The sequence below is a fragment of the Balaenoptera physalus genome (genome assembly GCF_965194825.1).
Source record: "Balaenoptera physalus genome assembly, chromosome: 11".
NCBI classification, from domain to species: Eukaryota; Metazoa; Chordata; class Mammalia; order Artiodactyla; family Balaenopteridae; genus Balaenoptera; species Balaenoptera physalus.
The window spans coordinates 78,300,834-78,324,732 of NC_138896.1; the positions used below are offsets into that span (position 1 = coordinate 78,300,834).

Below are 23,899 nucleotides of genomic sequence, written 5' to 3' on the forward strand. Positions count from 1 at the left end.
AATTCAAGGAGCATAGTTCTATAAAAGAAAGAAGCACAGAACAGTAGTTAAGATCATGGGCAAGTTACATCTCTGTGAGTCAGCTTCCTCATCTGTGAAAGGAGGCTGTCTGTAATTTTTACCTTAATTTTTTAAAAAGGAAAAAAAATCAAGTGATCTAAAACTCTGTAAATTATTGGACTCAAATAGCACTTCTCCTGTAACAATATTGATCATTGCTAATACTTACATGGCATTTATGTGCCAGCACTATTCTAAGTACTTTGCATGTGATTAAACTCATTTAATTCTCACAACAACCCTATGAGGTGGAATACTAGTATTCATCCTCATTGTATCAAAGAAGAAACTGAAGCAGGTTAAGTTAATAACGTCCCAAGATCACACAGCTAGAAAGCAAGAAAGCTGGGATCTGACCCCAGGCAGCCTTGATCCAAAGCTCTGGAAAACTACGCTATGCACTGGAACAGAAGAGAACACAAAAGGCATGCATTTCTCTTTCCTTACAGATGACTTGCAGCCTGGATACCTCAAGGGCTCCAGTGCACTCGGAGTGGGATCCAGAAGTGCTTACTTAGCATGGGCCAAGATCCCACAGGTGCAGCTTGGAGCAAGATTATTGTCAAGGTGACACTCTTTGCACCCACAGGGTAGTAAGATCTGAGGAAACTACACTGCATATAAATGAAGGGTATGCTTGTAGTACCTCCAACCTTCACATACCTTTAAACGATCAATTCAAAGCCTTTAACTAAACTCTCTTTTCCAGGGGAATGGACCTCAGGCAGACTATAAAGAAGCATGGAGTGGTAAGGGATGCTACAACTGGAAACTTGACCTTCGATTCCTATCTCACAATACGCTTGGGAAGTGGAATAGTTTTGCACCAATTTCTTGCACCTGGTAAACAAGTAGGCAGAGAAGAGTGGTATGTGGAGGATTTAAAACCATGCAAAAGATGACTTATTGAAAAATACAGAAAACACAAAATAAAAATCATTCCTCATTATTAGGTGAAAGGTTATTGGGGAACAGAATATCTGCACAGTGCTAAACCACCAGCCCTCAGATTACTTATTAACTGCAAAGGGGAAAATAGATGCTTACAGTAGAGAGATAGGACTGCCACCACCAAAAGTCTTCAAACTTGACCACAGTAACTGTAGAACAACCTGATGTGATGCACGGTCGACCACATAATAACATCTTAAAAGTATTCACTTTGTATTGAAATATAGTTGGTATACAACATTTTGTAACTTTCAGGTGTACTACATAGTGATTTTATATTTGCATACATTATGAAATGAACATGATAAGTCCAGTAACCATCTGTTCCCATAAAAAGTTATTACAATATTATGGACCATATTCCTTATGCTGTATACTATATCCCCATGGCTTATTTATTTTGTAACTGGAGGTTTGTACATCTTAATCCCCTTCACCTATATAGAATATATTCCTAGAACAAGTGGGGAAAATTAAATAGGAATGGAACACTTGATATTATCATAAAATTGCTAATTTTATGTGCTATGGTTATATAATAGAATGTCTTATTCTTAGGAGATACATGCTTTAATGTTTAAGGGCAAAGTGTTGTAATGTCTGTAACTGACTTGCAAATAGTGATGCAAAAAAAAGTGGGTGTGTGCATGGGCGTGGGTATGAGTGTATGGATGTGGATGTATGGGTGTGCCTGCCCACCTATGTGTAGAGAGAGAGAAAGCAAATGTAGCAAAACATTAACCATTGTCAAATCTAGGTAGAGGGTATATAGGCGTTCATTGGACTATTCTTATTTTTGTTTATTTAAACATTTTCATAATAATAAAAGCTAGAAACAAAATTAAATTTTAAGTCACACTACTCCCAGAAATACTGCTGCTAACATGTTGGTTTAAATCCTTTTAGCCTTTTTTTTAATATGCACAGATGACTTCCTTAAAACGAAAACAAAAAACAACACAGGATCAAATATACATTGGTACCTGTTCATTTATTCAGTCACGTAAATTAACAAATGTTTATTTAAATATATCTTCCACAGGCCAGGTACATAAATAAATACTAAAAGATATCTTTGAGTTTTCACTGAATGTACCGTAAGAATTCAGTGTGCCTCATTTATTACAGCTATAGTTTGCAAAATCATTTAAGAGTAAATAGATGAAAATTCGTAAACTTTTAGTAACTGCGTTATATCTACGGGCATCCTCATCATGAAATATCATTGCCAAATTTAATAAGGTTTTTGTTGGCATTAAAAACTTTTGCTGTTTATTCGTTTAACAAATATTTACTGTCTGTACTGTTCAGTTCCAGGTGCTGTGGGTATATAGGTGTCAAAAACCAACTCTGCCCCTCTGAAGCTCACTCTGACACAGGATCTGAAATGTATTAGTACCCTGATTGAAAGGGCAGGAACTGGGAAGTCCAGAAAATGGGTTCCTAATTTACCCACTAGTGGATTCCAGAGGAGCTTCATGGAGGAAGTGACGTTTAAATTGAGATTTGAAGGATGAATAGGAGTTAGACTCATGTAACGCTAGATTGGAACATGGGCTCTGGGGTTACATAGCTTGATAGAGACCTCAGGCAAGTTGCTTAACCAGCCACCTCCACTTGAGCTGAGGCACTTCTCTGAGAGCTCCCTGTGAACTCTAAGGGCTACGATTCCGAGGAACGAAAAACCCCCAACATTCTAGAGTCAGGACCAGGTGGGGAGAGCCAAGAGGGTCTCCCCGGCAGCCCCGCCCCGCTGAGCGCAAGCGCCAGTACGCTCAATCCTGATTGGCCCGCTCTCCCAGCTCGCCGGCATCACTGTATCCAATCGGCGTAGCGCTTGTTGAGCGGCGGCGGCAACCGACGTATACAAGGGGCTTGAGCGGCCTGTGGAGAGCGTGGCCGGTCGCGCCATGAACTTGGGGTAAGCTGCGGAGAGAAAGGTGGTCGTCCGTGGAGAGGGAGTGAGGCTGGGTTGGCTCTTGGAGTCCTTCGCGGAGAGCCTTCCAGGCCTGCGGCGCCCCAAGCAGCAGTACCCGACTCCCTGAGGTTGAGAGGGGCGAGGGGCTGGGTCGGCCTTTACAGCCTCCGCAGCCTTCCGTTTTCCAGTTAATAACTCGCGTGAAAACTGTCCGTGCCTCCTTTCCGCTTCCTCATTTACCTCAGGAGGGAGAGGGAGGAGAGGCGTGAAAGGAGGTAAAAGGTGAGGGCAGGTGGAGAGATAAAGCATAGCGGCTTCCTGGGGAGAAATCTTGGCTCGGGCCCTGGTGCTTTGCGACCCTGTTTCGGGGTTCTTTGCAGAGTGTGGGAGCGCCCAGAGGAGCTTAGCGGCCTACGTGCCGGGAGCCGAGGCTTCTCGAGGAGTCGTGTATCACCGGTGCCTGGCACCTGACAGGCCCTCATTAAGTAGTGGTTGAATAAATAAAAAGGACTTTTGCGTGGTTTATCATCACTGGAAAGTTTGATATTTTAAGAAGATGAAAAGTCACCAAACTTACACTCGTGCACCTCGTTTAGCAAATGGTTTCTGTGTTCTAGAATCTAGGGGTAAGAAACAAGACAGTCTGCCCCTGAAGGCGTTTGCAACGCGGTAGTGCTGAATAGACGTACTTCACGGTTTCATTCAAGGTCTTTCTTTTGCTTAAGTTTCACCGACGTAAACATGAACTGTTTGTAACCGTGCTACCGGGAAACCCTTAAAACCCATTCTTTGTGGTGTTTTTATCTTAGTAAGTTGAAATCGTTTGATTTCCCCAACCTTAGCATCACCGGAAATTTCGTGTTCCCTTTTTTTGGCCCGCGGGATTTAATTTTGTCTCTTGGACGTCATTTTTGTCCCTGTTGATATGTGTTGACGTACGTCTTTTCTCTCTCTCTCACTAAAACAGTAAAATACCTGTGTGTACTGCTGTTTTAGTTTTCAGTGGAATTTTTATTAGGACCTTAACAGACGTACAAGTTTCGTTGGTAGTATCTACTGTTAACTTTGTGCTCTTGCGTTTGACAGGCACAGATAAAGTGTAGCGGGCAAAGTTTATTATAGATGTATTGCTGTGATAGTTACAAAAGTGTCACTAAGTGTGAATATGTATTAGTTGAAATATTCAGAATAGAGTAGAACTCCATGCTCAAGCAGTTAATAACCCTGGTGGCAATCTTATAGCTTCATTTTCAGGTACTGGTCTAACAGGCCATAGAATGTGTTAGTCATGAGACCATTATGAAGCTAATAAATGGTAGCTAGATGTGTTTTGCTCCATTAACATAGGTGAGGAGTTTTGTAACAGCATCATTTTTTCCAGTCTAGAGTTAGAAGAACTAAATGTTGTTACGATAACCAGATTAATTTATTCCTTGTCAGTAACAAAATGAAGTTTCAGATGAAACATGATAAATTGTTGGTATTGTTGGAAAGTTTCAGTAATTTTCTCCATGACGTTTTTAATTTTATTTTGAATTGAAAAGTGTTTTAAATTAAAGGAATGGTTTCAACTATACATCAATTTTTAAAAGAAAAATGAACATCTATAGAAATTTTTTTTAAAAAGAACGGTTTAATATTTACAAGATTCCTTTATAAATTCAGGAGAACAAATTTACTTTCAAGGTTCAACTGAGCATTTCTGTCTATTTAAAATGTTGCTGTTTCTTAAAAATGACAGAAAACTTTCTTTTATTTTGCAGAGATGGTTTAAAGCTTGAAACTGAATTATTGGATGGAAAAACCAAGCTAATACTGTCTCCATATGGTATGCTATATTACTAGAAATCTAAAATATTAACTTCTAAATTCCTACGAAAAATGTGTAGTTGTTTAACAGAGTTTTTGCTTGTAGTGGAATATTTAAATGACACCTTGAAAAAAAGCTGGTTTCCCTAACTTCCTCAAATTTATTTTTAGCCAAGTAAAGTCAGATTACATCATTGTTTACCACTGTCAGTATTTATTCATATAATTTAATGTTCCAGTATATTTCATTTGTAACATTTCTTTATTATATTTGTATATAGCAAATATGCTTATTGCCTAATGAATAATCTAGGTAAAACTTAGGCAGTTATGTTCTGTGCATGTAGAGAATGTGTTGTTTGAGAAAATTCAATTTATAATAAGACCATAGTTTTAAAGTCATTTTTAGTTTTAGTTTTAAAGCTCAGAGTATGCTTTGGTACTCTTTTCATTCACATTATTTTCTTTTTCTCTGATCTGTTTATACTTTTACCTTGGAAAATAAACAAAAATGAAATATAAATACTTGAACCACACTGTAAAAGTTAGAACACTCAGACAGGACCTAAAGTTAATGCTTTGAGGGTTAATATTTTTACTTAATATCTTCTTAAAATAATGTTAATTAAAATTTTCTTTTGTGACTTCCTTAGTATGTTTTCGGTTGATAGTTTAGTAATTTTTTTTTTCTTTTGTAGAACATAAATCAAAAATTTCTGTAAAGGTAAGCCAAATGACTTTGACCTGACTTGTTTTCAAATGTAAAATGCAGTTTACTTTACAGTGGTTTAAAAATAATTCCTGTCAAACTGTTACAAAGGGTTTGGAATGATGGTGAAAAGTTATTATACCCTTGCTTTCAGGCTGGTCCTTTTACAGAAATGGAATCATAATTTCTCAGTTTAAAAAGCCTCCTAGAACTCACTTCTCTAGATCAGTTCTGTCCAGTAACACTTTCTGCAGTGATGGAAATGTTCTAAAATTAGTGCTGTCCAATATGACAGTCAGCCACTAGCCATGTGTAGTTATTAAGAATTTGAATGTGGCCAGTGTGACTAAGGAAGTGAATTTTTAATTTACTTGTTTGATTTTTAATTTAAATTTAATAGCTACTGTACTGGACAGTGCACCTCGTGACATCTTTAAAAATAGTCAAACTTTAAAGCAAAAATTTTTTTTTCATACTCAAATTGCATTTTCCCACACCAAAAAGATGTATTTGATTGACAAAGTCTTACATGCATTTAGCTTCCTCCTCTAAGAGGTTACACTTGAGCTAAATAATAGTTTTCCTTTTAAATTATTTTTCTTTATCAGGAACCCACAGTGCCTTTTTCTACAAAATACATTACTGCTTCAAAATTTTGATACCACTACTTTTCTTGTTTCCCATTTCTTTTTCCATTAAGCAGCAGAAATTTCTACTCTCCCCGTCTATAACTTACTGTAGCCCATTTTATTTTGCACCATCTTAAAGTCTGTCTTTCCATATCTTGAATAGAGACTGGTTTGGGTGATGTGGCCCTTTTCTCAACTCTGAACCCTTGATGGCTTTGCTGTTTCTTCCTGATTTAATCAAGGTGGAGAAGTTGCTTGAGAACCCAACATATCAATTACTTGATAAATGGGTAATGCTGATCAGAGTAATTCCACAAGCTACCTATAAAAATTATTACATACACACACATACATACACAGTATATACATACCTTGTGTGTTCCCTTAATCACAGAATACAGATTGTATAGTTTTTTTCCTAGCCCTGCCCTATTAAAATATTGCAACTAACTGTTCTTATTTGAGTCACATTAACAAATACAGTGCTCCTTTTCATGCTCCTAGATAGAAATCAAGTATTACACATAGTTTTTTTTTATCTTCACCTGACCTCAATTCTCTTGCACACGTTCCCTCTTCGATTGTGTCCTTAATGGATGTGCTATGGTCACTACATCTGTGAAGACATTTCATTATCTTTTTAACCACCTTAGAACATCTGGAGATCCCCTTTTATGCCTGTAATAAACAAAGTTACTAGTCTTGGACTTTTGGTAGAATCATTACAAAATTCTTTTAGCAGTTTAGGGATTTTTTTATTCTAGGATTCTTCTTTCCAGGGTAACTAATAAGTCTGTGCTGATGTTGATCTTAAATTATTTATTATCTTAAAGCAGATTGTTTGGGTTTATTCCTCTTGCTTTTGGGACTCCAAAATACTGATGCATGGTAACTGTGTGAAGTGATGGGTATGTTAATTAGCTTGATTGTGGTGATTATTTCACAATGTATACATATGCCAAATCATCAGATTTTACACCTTAAATATATATAATTTTTAATGGTCAAATCTCAGTAAAGCTGGAAAAAAATACTGATGCAACCTAAATCTCCTTTCTATATTGACTTTATTTCAAGGAGCGTCTCTTCTCTTATTTATAGAGGTTCCTGAGATGCTTATTTCTTTCTTTGCTCTTCACAGAAGACAAAAACCAAAAACAGTAGTGCTGTCTTCCTTTTTTTGTTTTAATCAGTTTTTTAGTTTCCAAAATCTCACAGTTCTGTAGCTATATGTTGAATTCTCTTTTCTGTAAGTTATTCATGAATTCACTCATCACAGTGCTTTTCTTCTACTGGGGTAAGCTCCTAAGTGACTATACTACCTACATTTCTGTTTTTCCTCTTCCTCATAGGTTGAATTACTGTCGTGTACATAGTGTGCTCTTTAAACACTGTGAACTCTATCTCATCATCATCAAGTTTAACAAACTGTGGTCAGAGTACTTTAATTCTTTCAAAATCTCTCCTGTACTTTTCTTTAATCTGTGGTAGTAAATATGAAGTAAAGATGGTTACCAGTCTAATTTCTTAAGCTTTTATAGGAAGATAAATATTAATGATACAGTGTCATGGGTAATTTATAAATTCTAAACTCAAAATTATCTCACAATTAGTTGAAATATAAAACATCTTAAAATTTTCGCAGGTATTTCTGTGTGTGAGAGAATAGTAACACACTAAAAGATGTATACAATATTAGTGCTAGGTAGCACATTTTATATTTTAAAATGTTAATCTTCTCTGATTCTTTCTGGCATTGGGATCCTGGCCCCATATAAATTGTAAAGTCGGCCAGCGTTAAATGCATTGGACGCTGTCTTTATATTTTTTTAATATTAGGAAAAGTACTGGTACAATCAAAACTAGGTAAGAACCTAGAGGGGTGGGATAGGGAGGGTGGGAGGGAGGGAGCTGCAAGAGGGAAGAGATATGGGAACGTGTGTATATGGATAACTGATTCACTTTGTTATAAAGCAGAAACTAATACACCATTGTAAAGCAATTATACTCCAATAAAGTAGAAGTAGAACATAAAACTTAGGGAGGGTGGTTACAATCATGAGGAGTTTAAATGTATACACAGAGGGTTTGAACTTATTTGATTTGCATGTAGGGAGCATTAAAGAATTTTTGAAAAGTAGACTAGATATGATTTGTGTTGTAGGAAAGAGCTTCAGGCAATTCTGTGAAGGACAGATTATCGTAACAGGGACACTACTTAAGGGCCAATTATATTAGTCCAGGGAGAGTCTTATGAGACCCTGAAGCATGGTGGCTAGCAGAATGGAAAGAAGGGGACAAAAGTGAGAGACTTTTAAGATACGTTAAGGGAATACACTACACTTCTTAGCAGTTTGAGTGAGAAACTGATTAGAGAACCAAAATACTCAGCTGTTAATGATCCCGAAAATGTCAGTATGAGTCAAAGAAGGGTAGGATTAGTAATACCTGTAGTCGTTGGAGACTGGGGTGGTAGAGCTTAGCTCTGTAACCTATGTGCAGTCTGCTGATAATTTACCTAATCCACACAATGGTTTTCAAAAACTAGAATGAATTGTGAGTGTCTAAAAAATGGAACTTTTAAGGTAAAATATGGCATTTTGGGTTCTCTTGAAATACTGGATGATCTAGCAAGTAGACTCAGATTCCTCTTTGGCAATGTAGGCTGCTTCTGAGGGGTGGCTGCCTCATTTAGACAGAAAAGTGCTCTTCAATTATCCTAGTTCCCACCCAGGCTAATTTACAGTAGGTATTTAAATTTGCCACCTCTCATTTAGAGTTAGTTATATAAAAATAGCCACAGAGATAGGAGGGTAAAAGGGCATTTTAGATTGTGGTATTAGTATTATCAAAAGTGTAAAGCCTGGAGTAAAAGGGTATAGGTGAGGGGAAGAGGGTAATAAAGAGATTTTACTACTGATAATACAGGTACATTTTGAAAAGAAAGGTAAAATGGGGTTGATTCATTGGTCAAAGTGTGGTTGTGTATTATGTCATTTTTGAAAGACAAGGACGTTTGGGATATGATAAGCCAGATGAAAGCCATGTGGCATCTGCCCCACTCCTTGATAACAAGAATCTTGTCTTACTCATTTTATACCTCCAACATTTTTCCCATAGTGTTGATCACCTAAAAAGCAACACTTAGTATTTATTGAATGACTGTTGAATTATTTTATGTTAGATGGGTTTGCAGAAATATACAGTGGGATAGATTTGAGATAAGCTGTAATCAGTAGTGTGGTAATGAAAACCTGAATTTAGGTGTATTGTCATGTAAAACGGGAGAAAAAGATATTTGGAAGGAAAAAATGACCAGTACTTTCTGGTAAGCTAAAGAAGACTGTGAAGGAGGATAAAGAGTCAGAGATGACTCCATGGTTGCTGGTCTGAAAGATTAGAACAACAGTGCTACAGAAATGAGATATTTTGGAAAGGGGAGCTAATTTGGGGGAGAGAGAGAAAGAATTCAGTCTTTAAAATGGTATGGTTGAAGATAGTAAATCAACAAAAATTTACTGAAACCTACCCTGTTCCACTCACTGTTCAGATACTGGGGACACAGCAGTAGACAAAGCAAACAAAAATCTCTGCCCTGTAGAGTTTACGTTAGAAAAAGGTGGGAACTTCCCTGGTGGCGCAGTGATTAAGAATCTGCCTGCCAGTGCAGGGGACACGGGATCCATCCCTGGTCCGGGAAGATCCCACATGCCGCGGAGCAACTAAGCCCATGCGTCACAACTACTGAGCCTGCACTCTGGAGCCCACGAGCCACAACTACTGAAGCCCACACGCCTAGAGCCCACACTCCACAATGAGAGAAGCCACTGCAATGAGAAGCCCACACACCTCAATGAAGAGTAGCCCCGCTCGCCACAACTAGAGAAAGCTTGTGCACAGCAACGAAGACCCAATGCATCCAAAAATAAATTAATAAATTTTAAAAAAAAAGGTGGAATGGGCAGAAAATAATCAAAATAAATATAGAATATTACAGGACAAAAGTGCTATAGAGAAACATGAGAGAAAGGGAAGGGGCACGGTAGGCTTGAGAAACTGAGGAGTGCTAGGGAGGTGGGAGTGAAGTTAGAGCAGGAAGCCTGCAATTTTTAATAGGGTGTTCAGAGAAGACCTCACTGAGCCAGTGATGTTGAGCCAAGATTTGAACGTGGTGAGTGAATGAGCCATGTAAAATCTGAAGGAATAATGTCCCAAGTAGAGGCACTGACTAGTGCTAAGGCCTATGACTGGAGGTTCTTATTGAAATTGAGATTATGGAGGGATTACAGTTATGGGTAGTTACAAGGTCAGTATAAGATGATATCACTGTGGCAATGAGTAACTGAGGTAGCATGGAAGACAAGAGTATAGGAACAGAGGTCAAGGAAATGAGGCCAGGGTATTGAAAGAATATGAAAGCACCAATAATTAAGACAGGAGTTAGGTTAGAGAGAGGGATGGTGACCCACAAGCTAAGTTATTCAAGGAATAAGGGCTAGTAACCTACGGGTGTATAAATGCCTGTAAAGAAAGGTAGTGTGGGTGTTAGAATCATGACATGAGATTCAAAGCTGAAGCAGAATGAACTGTAAACACCTAGAATAAAAGTTGTTTTGTAATCTTCATTATCCTGAAATAAAATAATAATTTCCAGTTGTTAATGAAGCTTTCAAGTGAAGATTTGCAAAGGTTAAGTGTTAGTTTCTTATGGGTATATTATCTAACTAGCAAAATGAGGGAAAAAAAAGTTTCGAAGCCTGACTTATCACTGATTATATAAAGATAATTGTTGATTTTTCGTGGGCTATTGTAAAGAATAAATTTCTGGTGTTTTAGCAGATGGGAAATAAGACCAAGATTGCAAAATGTCCTTTAAGAAATAAACAAACTGGATACATTCTGAAATCACAAAATACTTGTGTCAGGAGTGAAAAACTTTCTCAAAAGAAGAGAATTTGTTCAGAAACTTCATTGGCAAAAAGTGAAAAAAATAGTATGACTTTTTCACCCACTAAGGATTTATGCAAGCAGTATGCAGATAAAGACCATCTTCATATCCAGAAAGAAATTTCACATGCAACCCCTAATATACAGAAGACTAGAAACAGCATAAATGCATTTGTACTAGCTAAACAGAAGCCTTGCAAAAAGCACATCACAGCTGAAAATGTGAAGAGCAGTTTGGTGTGTCTAACACAAGACCAACTACAACAGATTTTGATGACTGTAAACCAAGGAAATAAATCAGTTTCCCTGACTGAGAATGGAAAGAGGGAGGAAACAAGTAAGATTTTTCTGAAGTTTTAATATTTTATCAATATGTTAAGTTTTAGAATTTGAGTTTCATTGGATTTTACATAACTGTGCCTCTTAAATTCTAGTTTAACATGTAACAATGTTTTCAAATAAATATTCGTTTAGAAAACATTCTCATAGGCAGAATTACTTTTGTAGTTAAAATATGCCATGTTTTAAGGTTAATGTTCAGAATATTATTCTCATGTACCATGGCCTTAAGAAACCCAGTTTCTGTGGATTCTAGATTTTAGTACAGAAAGCTATTGTACTAATTTTGGAAGGTAGGAGGCTTTACTTACATGAAAACTAATTATGTAAAATGTTCTAAAAAATTGTTATTGTATTTCTAATGAAAAATGAGGGAATTTTGCTATGAAGATTTGACATGAGTTGCTGAAAAGGATTATTTTCCTGGCCTCGGCTTTTGCTCTTCCTGACTCTCAATCCTTGCTTAGAATTAGCAGCACTATCTTTTTAACCAACGTAAAACACTGACTTGGAAGTAGTGGCGTATTATATGCCTTCTGTTTTACTAGTCAGGGTATTGTATTATGTTTTTAAAAGCCTTCTAGTTTCAGCTTTGAGCTAAGGAATTGTGACTATGAATAGAAATATTATTAAAATTTTGTTAAGCAACCGTGAAATAAATAAAAATAAAATTAACAGTCACCAGAAAGAGGCCCCACAACTGGTCTGGGGACCAGGTAGCTCCTTAGCACTCCCAAGGGGCTCAAAATGGAGTCATTTGCCTTCTCTTGGTATAGATTATTCTTTGTAAAGTCAGGGAGCTAACTTTTATCTTTAAGGCTAGAATTCCAGCTCAGAGAACAAAAACTAAAAACTTACTAGGCGTAATGAGAGATGGTATCAACAAAGTTAAAAGCAGAATTTGCCTAATCATATAATGACCTGCATATTCGATATGCTTTCTCTCCATTGGGAGAACTATCACATTGAGGGATTTTTGAGCCAAGCATCTGAGCCCTGTGTAAAACATTTGGAATAGATATAGGTGGGATATAGAGAAAGTGGTCCATGGAAAAGTTCATCACTGATTGCTTTCTCAGCTAAATGAGAAAAATAAGGGCAAGGTAATGAGTTTTTTATAAAGCTGTTTGCATTTATTCTCCTTTAAGTTGTGATTTGTATTATCATTTATATTATTTGTAAAAGTGTTGTTGGCAAGAGTAAATAGAGGTTTTTTTGGTTGTTGTTGCTTGTTTTCTTATTTGAAACAAAAGTTTGTATGGCTATGGCCATACCTCTGGGCCATTTAACCTCTGAGGCTCAGTTTCCTTTTTTGACAAAAAGGGAATCATAATACGCACTGCAAGGGCTGCTGTGAGAGGTGATTAATTAGATGATGTGTAAAGCCATGTTTTTTAAAACTGTGTAACTGTATCAAGATAAGGTATTACAATAGATGTAATTTTAGTATTAATTTTAAAATATGCATTTTACCTTCTAGGTCAGTATAGTCTAAATTTAAACAATATTCCTGATCAGCCAAAGGATGAGAACATCGTGGGACTTACGCAGAAAACTGAGGCCATTTCATCTGTTCAGGATGAAAAAAAGTCTGTTTTAAATGAAAATCAGGTGACATCTAATCAGTATGAGCAGAAAATTGCCACGTATGTAACTCACGTCTGTTGTTGTGGGGTCATCTTGGGAATATGGTTTTACTTTTCCTTGACTTGTATGTGAAATATTTACTCTGAAGACTAGAGCTATTTAAAAGTTTATTACTTAATATTTATGGAGTAAGTTGTATAGAAACATATGATAAGGTTTCTGTTATTTTTTGTGTTTTGTCTTAGAGAGAATATATGGAAACCAGCTGACATATTCAGTACTCTGGGAGAAAGAGAACGTGATAGAGGTTTGTTGGAAGCAAAAAAAGCCCAGTGGAGGAAAGAGCTTGGTAGGTAATTATTGCACCTTTTATTATAGTTTTGTTGGCTTAAGGAATATATATTGAGGATGAAGTACATCTTGCAGTATGATATTATCAAAATGGCAAATGGCGTAAGAAACTTTGTGATTTCACATTCCCTTATGTCATATCTTTTTGTTTGCTGATCTGTGATTTGCACCAAAAGCCACAGATGAACATTAATATCATCAGGATCCTTCTGGAGCTCAAAGATTCCTAAACATTTCTCATTTCCTGAGAATCCATTTTCATATTTTTCCATTACAGAAATTCTATGGGTTAAAGATGGTTTTATTTAAAAATAATTCATTTTAAAAATTAAAACATTCTAATCAAGAATCATCAATATGATATCAATCAGTATATACCATACAAAAATAAGCTTATTTCTTTTTTTCAGTCTGTAGACATCATAACAGAAAAAGTTATAATTTCTGTTACGTAGGGTCTTAAAGTAAGTAAGATAATAACTAAGAAACTCCTGTTACTTCTTGGACTAGACTTAGGGTCCAGGTATCAGAGTTTGGAAAATACACGAGGTAGTAGTTGTACTTAGGAATAGTTGTACTAAAAGCATGAAGATGGGATTCACTGTCCACTGAACTGGAAAGTCCTGCCAGTTAGTCACAACCCTTCCAGGACAGGTGATCTAGAAAAAGAGGTAAGTGAAGAAATAGGGAATGAATTGATGTTGGAAGTCAAAGTAATAGAATAATAAAGAAATTAAATGTATGGTAGCAGTGTCAGAAGGTTTGGAGATCTGATGTGTTTTATATCATAATTGCAGCTTTAAATGTTTTTTCAGTACAAATTTGGACACATGATTTTATGTACTTTCAGCAGTTATAAATAATAATGGCTGACATTTATTAAATATTTACTTTGTGTGAGGCCCTATACTGAAAATAGGCGCTATTATTACTCTGATTTCATAGAATAAAAAATGGGGTTTAGAGGGATGAACATCATTTTGCCCACAGTCACACAGCCGGGAAGTGGTTGAACCTGAATTTGACCCCAGGGTTCTCTGACTCCAGAGTTCTAGCTTTTAAGCCTTTTAGTAATAATTAAATGAACATTATTGTACAGTAGAACCTCACAATAATTAGCATAATATAAAATATGTTCTGAAAAAATTGCTCCTTATTTATAATTGTAGTAAAACAAACATTTTTATATCCATTTATGCCATACTTAAATTTGGTTCTGATTAAACATTTTCTTTTATTCCATATCCTTAAAATTCTTCTCTGTCTTGTGAGTTAATCTCCTTCCTAAAAAAATTTTGATCTGTGTTGGAATCTGCACTCTTTAAGAAGGTCATGATTTGTTTACGTCATTTTTTTTTACAGTTTTTGTATATTTTTTTAAAAAGGACATTATTTACAGATGAACAGGTTGCTTTAAAGAAGAAAGAAAAAGAAGCTTCTGAAAAATGGAATAATCCATGGAAAAAATCTGAAAGTGATAAAATAGTATGGGAAAAACTTCAAATTCTTGATCAGGCTAAGGTAAAAGTATCAAAATCAGACACTTATGGAATATAAGATACCTTAACTGCAATTTTTTAATGCTAAGCCTTGTTCATATCATAAAGCTTACTTTTTTAAAAAATAGATTTATTTATTTATTTATTTATTTATTTATGGCTGCGTTGGGTCTTTGTTGTTGCACATGGGCTTTTCTCTAGTTGTGAGCGGGGGCTACTCTTCGTTGCGGTGCAAGGGCATCTCATTGCAGTGGCTTCTCTTGTTGCGGAGCATGGGTTCTAGGCGCACGGGCTTCAGTAATTGTGGCTCACAGGCTCTAGCGCGCAGGCTCCGTAGTTGTGGTGCACGGGCTTAGTTGCTGCACGGCATGTGGGATCTTTCCCGACCAGGGCTCGAACCCGTGTCTCCTGCATTGGCAGGCAGATTCTTAACCACTGTGCCACCAGGGAAGTCCCTCATAAAGCTTATTTTTGAAACTTATTCATTTTTTTAAAACTCACTTTTCATATGGTATTTTAAAACAACATTATTTTGAATTAAATTATGACCTCAACTACTCTGTTTGCATTCTGTAAATAGTCTTACTATGTTAGTAGGTGAGTGTAAAGGCCCCTGGCACCTCCTTTAGGCTCCTATAAAAGAGCTCCACGATGTTATAGATGACCACAAAACTCTAGCACTGACCATGTGGTATCCACTACAAGGTTATCAAATCAAACATAAGTGATTGCTTATCAAACATAAGTGTATACCATGTGTCCCTCGGGTAGTGCTTTGGGGACCTTTAAATTTTGCATGTATTTAATACTAGACAAAAAAGTGCCCTTGTTTTTCTTTTTGTTTTTAGACTTCTGCTAGCTATTCTAGCATTCTGTCACAGTCTCCCAGTCAGGTAATGGTGATCCAGGCTGACGGGCACTCACCACCTAGAGCTAGTCAGATTTTAGAGGTAAGTTCTAAATGTCATTACTTTGAATATATAAGCCCTTTAGTACTTGATGACTATATAATGTACTTTCCTTGAAGAAGTGAATCTAAATACTCTTTTTTAAATTACCAGTTAATTTTTATTGAGTGCAGTATGCTCCTTAAATTTTTTTTTAATTTATTTATTTTATTTTTGGCTGCGTTGGGTCTTCGTTGCTGCGCACGGGCTTTCTCTAGTTGCAGTGAGTGGGGGCTACTCTTCGTTACAGTGCTTGGGCTTCTCATTGTGGTGGCTTCTCATGTTGCAGAGCACCGGCTCTAGGCACGCGGGCTTCAGTTGTTGTGGCGCACGGGCTCAGTAGTTGTGGCTTGCAGGCTCTGGAGCGCAGGCTCAGTAGTTGTGGTGCACGGGCTTAGTTGCTCTGTGGCATGTGGGATCTTCCTGGACCAGGGTTCAAACCTGTGTCCCCTGCATTGGCAGGTGGATTCTTTTTTTTTTAACATCTTTATTGGAGTATAATTGCTTTACAATGTTGTGTTAGTTTCTGCTGTATAACAAAGTGAATCAGCTATATGTATACATATATCCCCATATCCCCTCCCTCTTGCGTCTCCCTCCTACCCTCCCTATCCCACCCCTCTAGGTGGTCATAAAGCACCGAGCTGATCTCCCTGTGCTATGCAGCTGCTTCCCACTAGCTAGCTGTTTTACATTTGGTAGTGTATACATGTCAGTGCTACTCTCTCACTTCATCCCAGCTTACCCTTCCCCCTCCCTGTGTCAAGTCCATTCTTTATGTCTGCATCTTTATTCCTGTCCTGCCCCTAGGTTCATTAGAACCTTTTTTTTTTTTTTTTAGATTCCATATATATGTGTTAGCATGCAGTATTTGTTTTTCGCTTTCTGACCTATTCACTCTGTATGACAGACTCTAGGTCCATCCACCTCACTACAAATAACTCAATTTCATTTCTTTTTATGGCTGAGTAATATTCCATTGTATGTATGTGTCACATCTTCTTTATCCATTCATCTGTCAGTGGACACTTAGGTTGCTTCCATGTCCTGGCTGTTGTAAATACTGGGCAGGCAGATTCTTAACCACTGCGCCACCGGGGAAGCCCCGCTCCTTAAATTTTAAAAAAGTTATTAACTATTTCTTTTTTTCCTTCCTAATGAACATTTACATTTTAACAAATGTATTCTGAAAATAAGGCAGTAACCTAAAGGTATGATTCTGGTGGTAGACATTTTCAGTACTGGTAGAGTTCTTATAGAACCCTGCCAGTTAGATTGTTTGCATGGCCGCTTGTTCTGCTCCATATAGGACTGACTAGCCTACATCAGTTTATAGTCTGTTGATACCTTTACGTTAACAAAAGGAATGAAATATGAATTACGTTTTTCTATGTTCCCAAAAGCACTTTGACCAAATGTTAAAAGGCAATAAATTAGTCTTGCTAGAAGTTATTTTGGAAAACTCTATAGTTCTGGATGATAATTCTAAGTTTTTAGAGTTTAGAAATTGATGCATGCACATAGTACTAAAAACTGCAAATAAAACTACTCATGATGTTGTTGAGAATCAGTTGTAAGCTTATTTACTTTTCAACATTAGGATTAAAAAAACTTTAATGCTAAAAGTATTAGGTATTTCTGTTACCGAAATGTCAGTTGAAGTGTTAGCATATCATTTATTATTGCTTATTTTGCATGGCTTTTTAGGTCATTTATTATCTGGGAGTAATCCATACTATGATTGTTAATGTAAATAAAGAATTAACCATTTAAGGTGACTTTTAGTTTTTTTTTAATGATAGCATGTGTCATTTTTTTTTTTTAATAATCTAGAAAACCAGTAAAGTTATTTATATTTTGGAGTCAGAGATAGGGGTTGGGGATGGGAGAAAGACTAGAAAGGAAATCATATACTACATCCAGGGTTGGACAACCAAGGTTAGAGTATGATTATCTATGCATATTTTTACTGTTTAAATGTAGTTTTTATGTATTTATGTGTGAATGCTGTAAGATAATGGAGAGGTGCTACTGGGGGGACATGAACTGTAACAAAAAAAAATCCCCCTTTAAATACCTGAAAGCAGTTGGTTTCATAAATCCCAGCACTAGCCACAACCATTTATATTATTTGAATATTAAGTTAACCTCTTCATGTAATTGAGAGGAGGAGAAATTTAGTTGCAAGCAGAATCATCAAGGCCAATTTTGTTAAAACATGAGGTAATGCACATAAAGTGCATAAGACAGTGGCTGACATATAACAAGTGTTTAATGAAAAGTTTGCTCTAGTTATAATTTACAAAGCACAGGTCCATTCTGAACCCTGAGGCTGCTAAGAGTCAGTCCTCTCACCATCTTCCTTTCCTCTCTCCTCTTCTTGATTCTCAGTCTTACTCCCCCTCCCCCAGTTGAATGGCCCTGTATTCTCTTTCCTGTATTGTTCAGCCCAAACATTTTTTTACACTGTGCAGCTTAAAATTTCTTTTTGTGTTTCTAAGAAATTTACTTACAGCCTCAGCCTTTGTGAGAATACCTCACCTCCATGAAACCTTGGCTTTCCCTAATGACTGCCCCTCCCTGGGAAGCCTCTTTTAAGTGAAGGGAATATATTCTAGCATACTGTCTAACATGGGATAGAAAGTGAGGTTATCATTCTGCTAGCTTCTTATTGCTACCACCAGACCATAGTTCTGCAGTTAGCCAACAAAAAATTCCTCTTAATTTTTGGTGGTAAAAATTTGGTGGTAAAATATACATAACATAAAATTTACCATTTTAATAATTTTTAAGTGTACAGTTACGTGGCATTAAGTGCATTCACACTGTCTTGCAGCCATCACCACTATCCATCTCCAGAATTTTTTAATCATTCCAAACTGAAACTATACCCATTAAATAGTAACTCCCCATTTCTCCCTCCCCTTAGCCCCTGGCAACCACCATTCTACTTTCTGTCTCTATGAATTTGATTATTCTCAGTATGTTTAAGTGGACTAACACAATATTTGTCCTTTTGTGTCTGACAGATTTCACTTAATGTTTTCAGGGTTCATCCATGTTGTAAACATGTATCAGAATTCCATTCCTTTTTAAGGCTGAAAATACTCCATTTTATTTATGATACTACATTTTGTTTATCCATTCATCCAAATGTTGATGGACATTTGAGTTGTTACCACCTTTTGGCTATTGGGAATAATGCTGTTATGAACCTTGATGTACAGATAATCTCTCCAAGTCTGTATTTGCAAGTCTTCTGGGTATACACCTGTAAGTGAAATTGCTGGATCATATGGTAATTTTATGTTTTATCTTTTTATGTTAAATTTTTACCAGTTTTAATTTGATAATTTTATTTTTAATTATTTTACTGTTTCCACAGCTCCTGCACCATTGTGCATTCCCATCAGCAGTGCACAAGGGTTCTGATTTCTCTACATCTTCACCAACACTTGTTCTTTTCTTTTTTACTTTTTTTTTTGGTTGATAGCCATCCTAATGGATGTGGAGTGGTGTCTCATTGTAGTTTGATTTACATTTCCCTAATGATTCGTGATGTTGAGCATTTTTTCATGTGCTTATTGGCCATCTGTATATCTTCTTTGGAGAGATGTCTATAAGTCCTTTGTCCATTTTTTTTTTAACATCTTTATTGGAGTATAATTGCTTTACAATGGTGTGTTAGTTTCTGCTTTATAACAGAGTGAATCAACTCTACATATACATACATCCTCATATCTCCTCCCTCTTGTGTCTCCCTCCCACCCTCCCTATTCCACCCCTCTAGGTGGTCACAAAACACTGAGCTGATCTCCCTGTGCTATGCAGCTGCTTCCCACTAGCTATCTATTTTACATTTGGTAGTATATATAAGTCCATGCCACTCTCACACTTCGTCCCAGCTTACCCTTCCCCCTCCCTGTGTCCTCAAGTCCATTCTCTACGTCTGCGTCTTTATTCCTGTTCTGCCCCTAGGTCCTTCAGAACCTTTTTTTTTAAGATTCCACATAAATATGTTAGTTGTACGGTATTTATTTTTCTCTTTCTGACTTATTCTCTTTGTATGACAGACTCTAGGTCCATCCACCTCACTACAGGTAACTCAGTTTCATTTCTTTTTATGGCTGAGTAATATTCCATTGTATGTATGTGCCACATCTTCTTTATCCATTCATCTGTCAGTGGACACTTAGGTTGCTTCCATGTCCTGGCTATTGTAAATAGAGCTGCAGTGAACATTGTGGTACATGACTCTTTTTGAATTATGGTTTTCTCAGGGTATATGCTCAGTAGTGGGATTGCTGGGTTATATGGTAGTTCTATTTTTAGTTTTTTAAGGAGCCTCCATACTGTTCTCCATACTGGCTGTATCAATTTACATTCCCACCAACAGTGCAAGAGGGTTCCCTTTTCTCCACACCCTCTCCAGCATTTATTGTTTGTAGGTTTTTTGATGATGGCCATTCTGACTGGTGTGAGGTGATACCTCATTGTAGTTTTGATTTGCATTTCTCTAATGATTAGTGATGCTGAGCATCCTTTCATGTGTTTGTTGGCAATCTGTATATCTTCTTTGGAGAAATGTCTATTTAGGTCTTCTGTCCATTTTTGGATTGGGTTGTTTGTGTTTTTGATATTGAGCTGCATGAGCTGCTTGTAAATTTTGGGGATTAATCCTTTGTCAGTTGCTTCATTTGCACATATTTTCTCCCATTCTGAGCGTTGTCTTTTCGTCTTGTTTATGTTTTCCTTTGCTGTGCAAAAGCTTTTTAAGTTTCATTAGGTCCCATTTGTCTATTGTTCTTTTTATTTCCATTTCTCTAGGTGGTGGGTCAAAAAGGATCTTGCTGTGATTTATGTCATAGAGTGTTCTGCATATGTTTTCCTCTAAGAGTTTTATAGTGTCTGGCCTTACATTTAGGTCTTTAATCCATTTTGAGTTTATTTTTGTGTATGGTGTTAGGGAGTGTTCTAATTTCATTCTTTTACATGTTGCTGTCCTGTTTTCTCAGCACCACTCATTAAGGAGGCTGTCTTTTCTCCATTGTATATTCTTGCTTCTGTTATCAAAAATAAGGTGACCATATATGTGCGTGGGTTTATCTCTGGGCTTTCTATCCTGTTGTTCCATTTATCTATATTTCTGTTTTTGTGCCAGTACCATACTGTCTTGATTACTGTAGCTTTGTAGTATAGTCTGAAGTCAGGGAGCCTGATTCCCCCAGCTCCATTTTTCTTTCTCAAGATTGCTTTGGCTATTTGGGGTCTTTTGTGTTTCCATACAAATTGTGAAATTTTTTGTTCTAGTTCTGTGAAAAATGCCATTGGTAGTTTGATAGGGATTGCATTGAATCTGTAGATTGCTTTGGGTAGTAGAGTCATTTTCACAATGTTGATTCTTCCAATCCAAGAATATGGTATCTCTCTTCATCTGTTTGTATCATCTTTAATTTCTTTCATCAGTGTCTTATAGTTTTCTGCATACAGATCTTCTGTCTCCTTAGGTGGGTTCATTCCTAGGTATTTTATTCTTTTTGTTGCAGTGGTAAATAGGAGTGTTTCCTTAATTTCTCTTTCAGATTTTCATCATTAGTGTATAGGAATGCAAGAGATTTCTGTGCATTAATTTTGTATCCTGAAACTGTACCAAATTCATTGATTAGCTCTAGTAGTTTTCTGGTAGCATCTTTAGGATTCTCTATGTATAGTATTATGTCATCTGCAAACAGTGACAACTTTACTTCTTCTTTTCCAATTTGGATTCCTTTAATTTCTTTTTCTTCTCTGATTGCTGTGACTAAAACTTCCAAAACTATGTTGAATAACAGTGGTGAGAGTGGACAACCTTGTCTTATTCCTGATCTTAGAGGAAATGGTTTCAGTTTTTCACCATTGAGGACAATGTTGGCTGTGGGTTTGTCATATATGGCCTTTATTATGTTAAGGTAAGTTCCCTGTATGCCTACTTTCTGAAGGGTTTTTATCATAAATGGGTGTTGAATTTTGTCGAAAGCTTTTTCTGCATCTATTGAGGTGATCATATGGTTTTTCTCCTTCAGTTTGTTAATATGGTTTATCACATTGACTGATTTACGTATGTTGAAGAATCCTTGCATTCCTGGGATAAAAATATGGAATGCTTCACGAATTTGCGTGTCATCCTTATGCAGGGGCCAAGCTAATCTTCTCTGTATCGTTCCAGTTTTAGTATATGTGCTGCCGAAGCGAGCACCTTTGTCCATTTTTGAATTGGATTTTCTTTCTTGTTGAGTAGTAGGAGTTCTTTACATATTCTGGTTATTAACTCCTTATCAGATATATAATTTGCAGGTATTTTCTTCCATGAGTTGCCTTTTCACTCACTTCATAGTGTCCTTTCTTGTACAAAAGTTTTTAATTTTGATGAAGTCCATTTTACCTATTTTTTGTTTTTGTTGCCTGTGCTATTGGTGTCATAGCTAAGAAATCATTGCCAAATCTAACGTTGTGGAGCTTCCCCCTATGTTTTCTTCTAAAGGAGTTTTATAGTTTAGGTCTTTGATCCATTTTGAGTTAATTTTTATATGTGGTATAAGGTAATGGTCCAGCTTCATTCTTTTGCATGTGGATATCCAGTTTTCCCAGCACCAGACTGTTCTTTCCCCATCAAATCATCTTGGCACTCTTGTCAAAAATCATTTGACTGTATATGAAAGGGTTTATTTCTGGGCTCTCCATTCAGTTCATTTGTTCTGTATGTCTTTATGCCACTGTTTCACTGTTTTGATTACCATACCTTTGTAGTAAGGTTTGAAATCAGAAAGTGTTAAGTCCTCCAGTTTTCTTTTTCAATATTGTTTTACCTATTTAGTGTTCCTTGAGATTCCATATGAATTTTAGGATGCATTTTTCCATTTCTGCAAAAAACATCAAGATTTTCATAGGGGTTGCTTTGAATCTGTAGCTTGCTTTAGGTAATCCTGACAATACGAAGTCTTCCTATCCCTGAAGGTAGGATCTTTCCATTTATTGATATTTGTGTCTTTAATTTCCATCAGCAATGTTTTGTAGTTTTCAGTGTACATGTCTTTGGCCTACTTATTCCTAAGTATTTTATTCTTAATATTTGGTGCTATTGTACATGGAATAGTTTTCTTAATTTTCTTTTCCCAGATTGTTCATTGTTAGTGTATAGAGATGCAACTGATTTTTTTCTCCTGGTTTTGTATCCTGCAACTTTGCTGAATTTGTTTTATTCTAACCATTGTGTGTGTGTGTGTGTGTGTATAGACTCTTGAAGGTGGTGGTTATTGTGCAGAATATGAATTTGATGTGGATCCTTTTGGTATTATATTTTCTTAATGAGTAGATACACAAACACCAGTCTGCATTAATGCCCAAGATATTCATATATGATAATCATCACTGAATTACGTATATTTATCTTTTCCTTTTTTTGGCATTTCAACTTTCTGACTTTTAAAAATATTATGTATTATTTCTGACACACAAAAGGATATATTGACCTTAAAAAACAAAAGAGCAGGTTATTTTACCAGCAGCATGAGTTTATTTGGGAATAGTAGACAGTTGTAATTCAGGACAAGCAAACTGTGACAAACCTTAGGCAAGTTTGGAGAACAGAGGAGAGGAACTTGATTTTGTAGAGGAAAGGAGGAAACTGGGGAGGGCTGTGGTAGCTGCAGGTGGTGGGAAGCTTGTTGCTAGTCAGAAGGAAATCTTGGCGGGGTCTGTAAGCTGTGGTGAGTCATATATGGGTGAGAGCTCCCCCTTCAGGGCTTTCTGACTCCATTTTAAATGAGGTTTCCTTTATTCTTTTTCACAGGTATAAAGGATAATCCATAAAACATTTCTATCCATGTCGTGTACCAAAAAGAGCGCATTATAGCATGGTTCAGAGTCCAGCAAGAATTTCTCTAGATTTATAGCACTTACGGGACAGGATTTTTTTTTTTTAACTAGCCGGTCACAACCCAGTAGAATAAAAATGGAATGCCTAGAACCTTTATATTCCATTTGTTGTCAGGTTACTTTAGAATTCTGAGAAGAGTGTTTGTGAGTTATGAAGCCCTTTCCACAACAGAAATGGGTTGTGACTAAGTTATAAACTAGTACCAGTCCACTGATGCCCTAACTTCAGAAGAAAGAAA

At 36.6% G+C, this 23,899-nt stretch overlaps 1 protein-coding gene across 8 annotated transcripts in view; it reads left to right on the forward strand.

Moving 5' to 3' along the window:
• Positions 1-2,806: 2,806 nt before the first annotated feature.
• CCDC66 (coiled-coil domain containing 66) overlaps positions 2,807-23,899 on the forward strand; it is a 51,805-nt gene continuing 30,712 nt past the window's right edge. For 2 of the 8 annotated variants that reach the window (XM_082414177.1, XM_082414179.1), the window contains exons 1-8: positions 2,807-2,932; positions 4,693-4,757; positions 5,437-5,462; positions 10,913-11,360; positions 12,843-13,008; positions 13,195-13,298; positions 14,700-14,821; positions 15,648-15,749. In XM_082414177.1, the coding sequence (XP_082270303.1) occupies positions 2,922-2,932; positions 4,693-4,757; positions 5,437-5,462; positions 10,913-11,360; positions 12,843-13,008; positions 13,195-13,298; positions 14,700-14,821; positions 15,648-15,749 (1,044 nt within the window). In that variant the 5' untranslated portion in view covers positions 2,807-2,921. Of the gene's footprint in view, positions 2,933-4,692; positions 4,758-5,436; positions 5,463-10,912; positions 11,361-12,842; positions 13,009-13,194; positions 13,303-14,662; positions 14,822-15,647; positions 15,750-23,899 lie in introns of all 8 variants that reach the window. The other 6 variants (XM_082414176.1, XM_082414178.1, XM_082414182.1 and 3 more) reach the window with 6 other exon arrangements.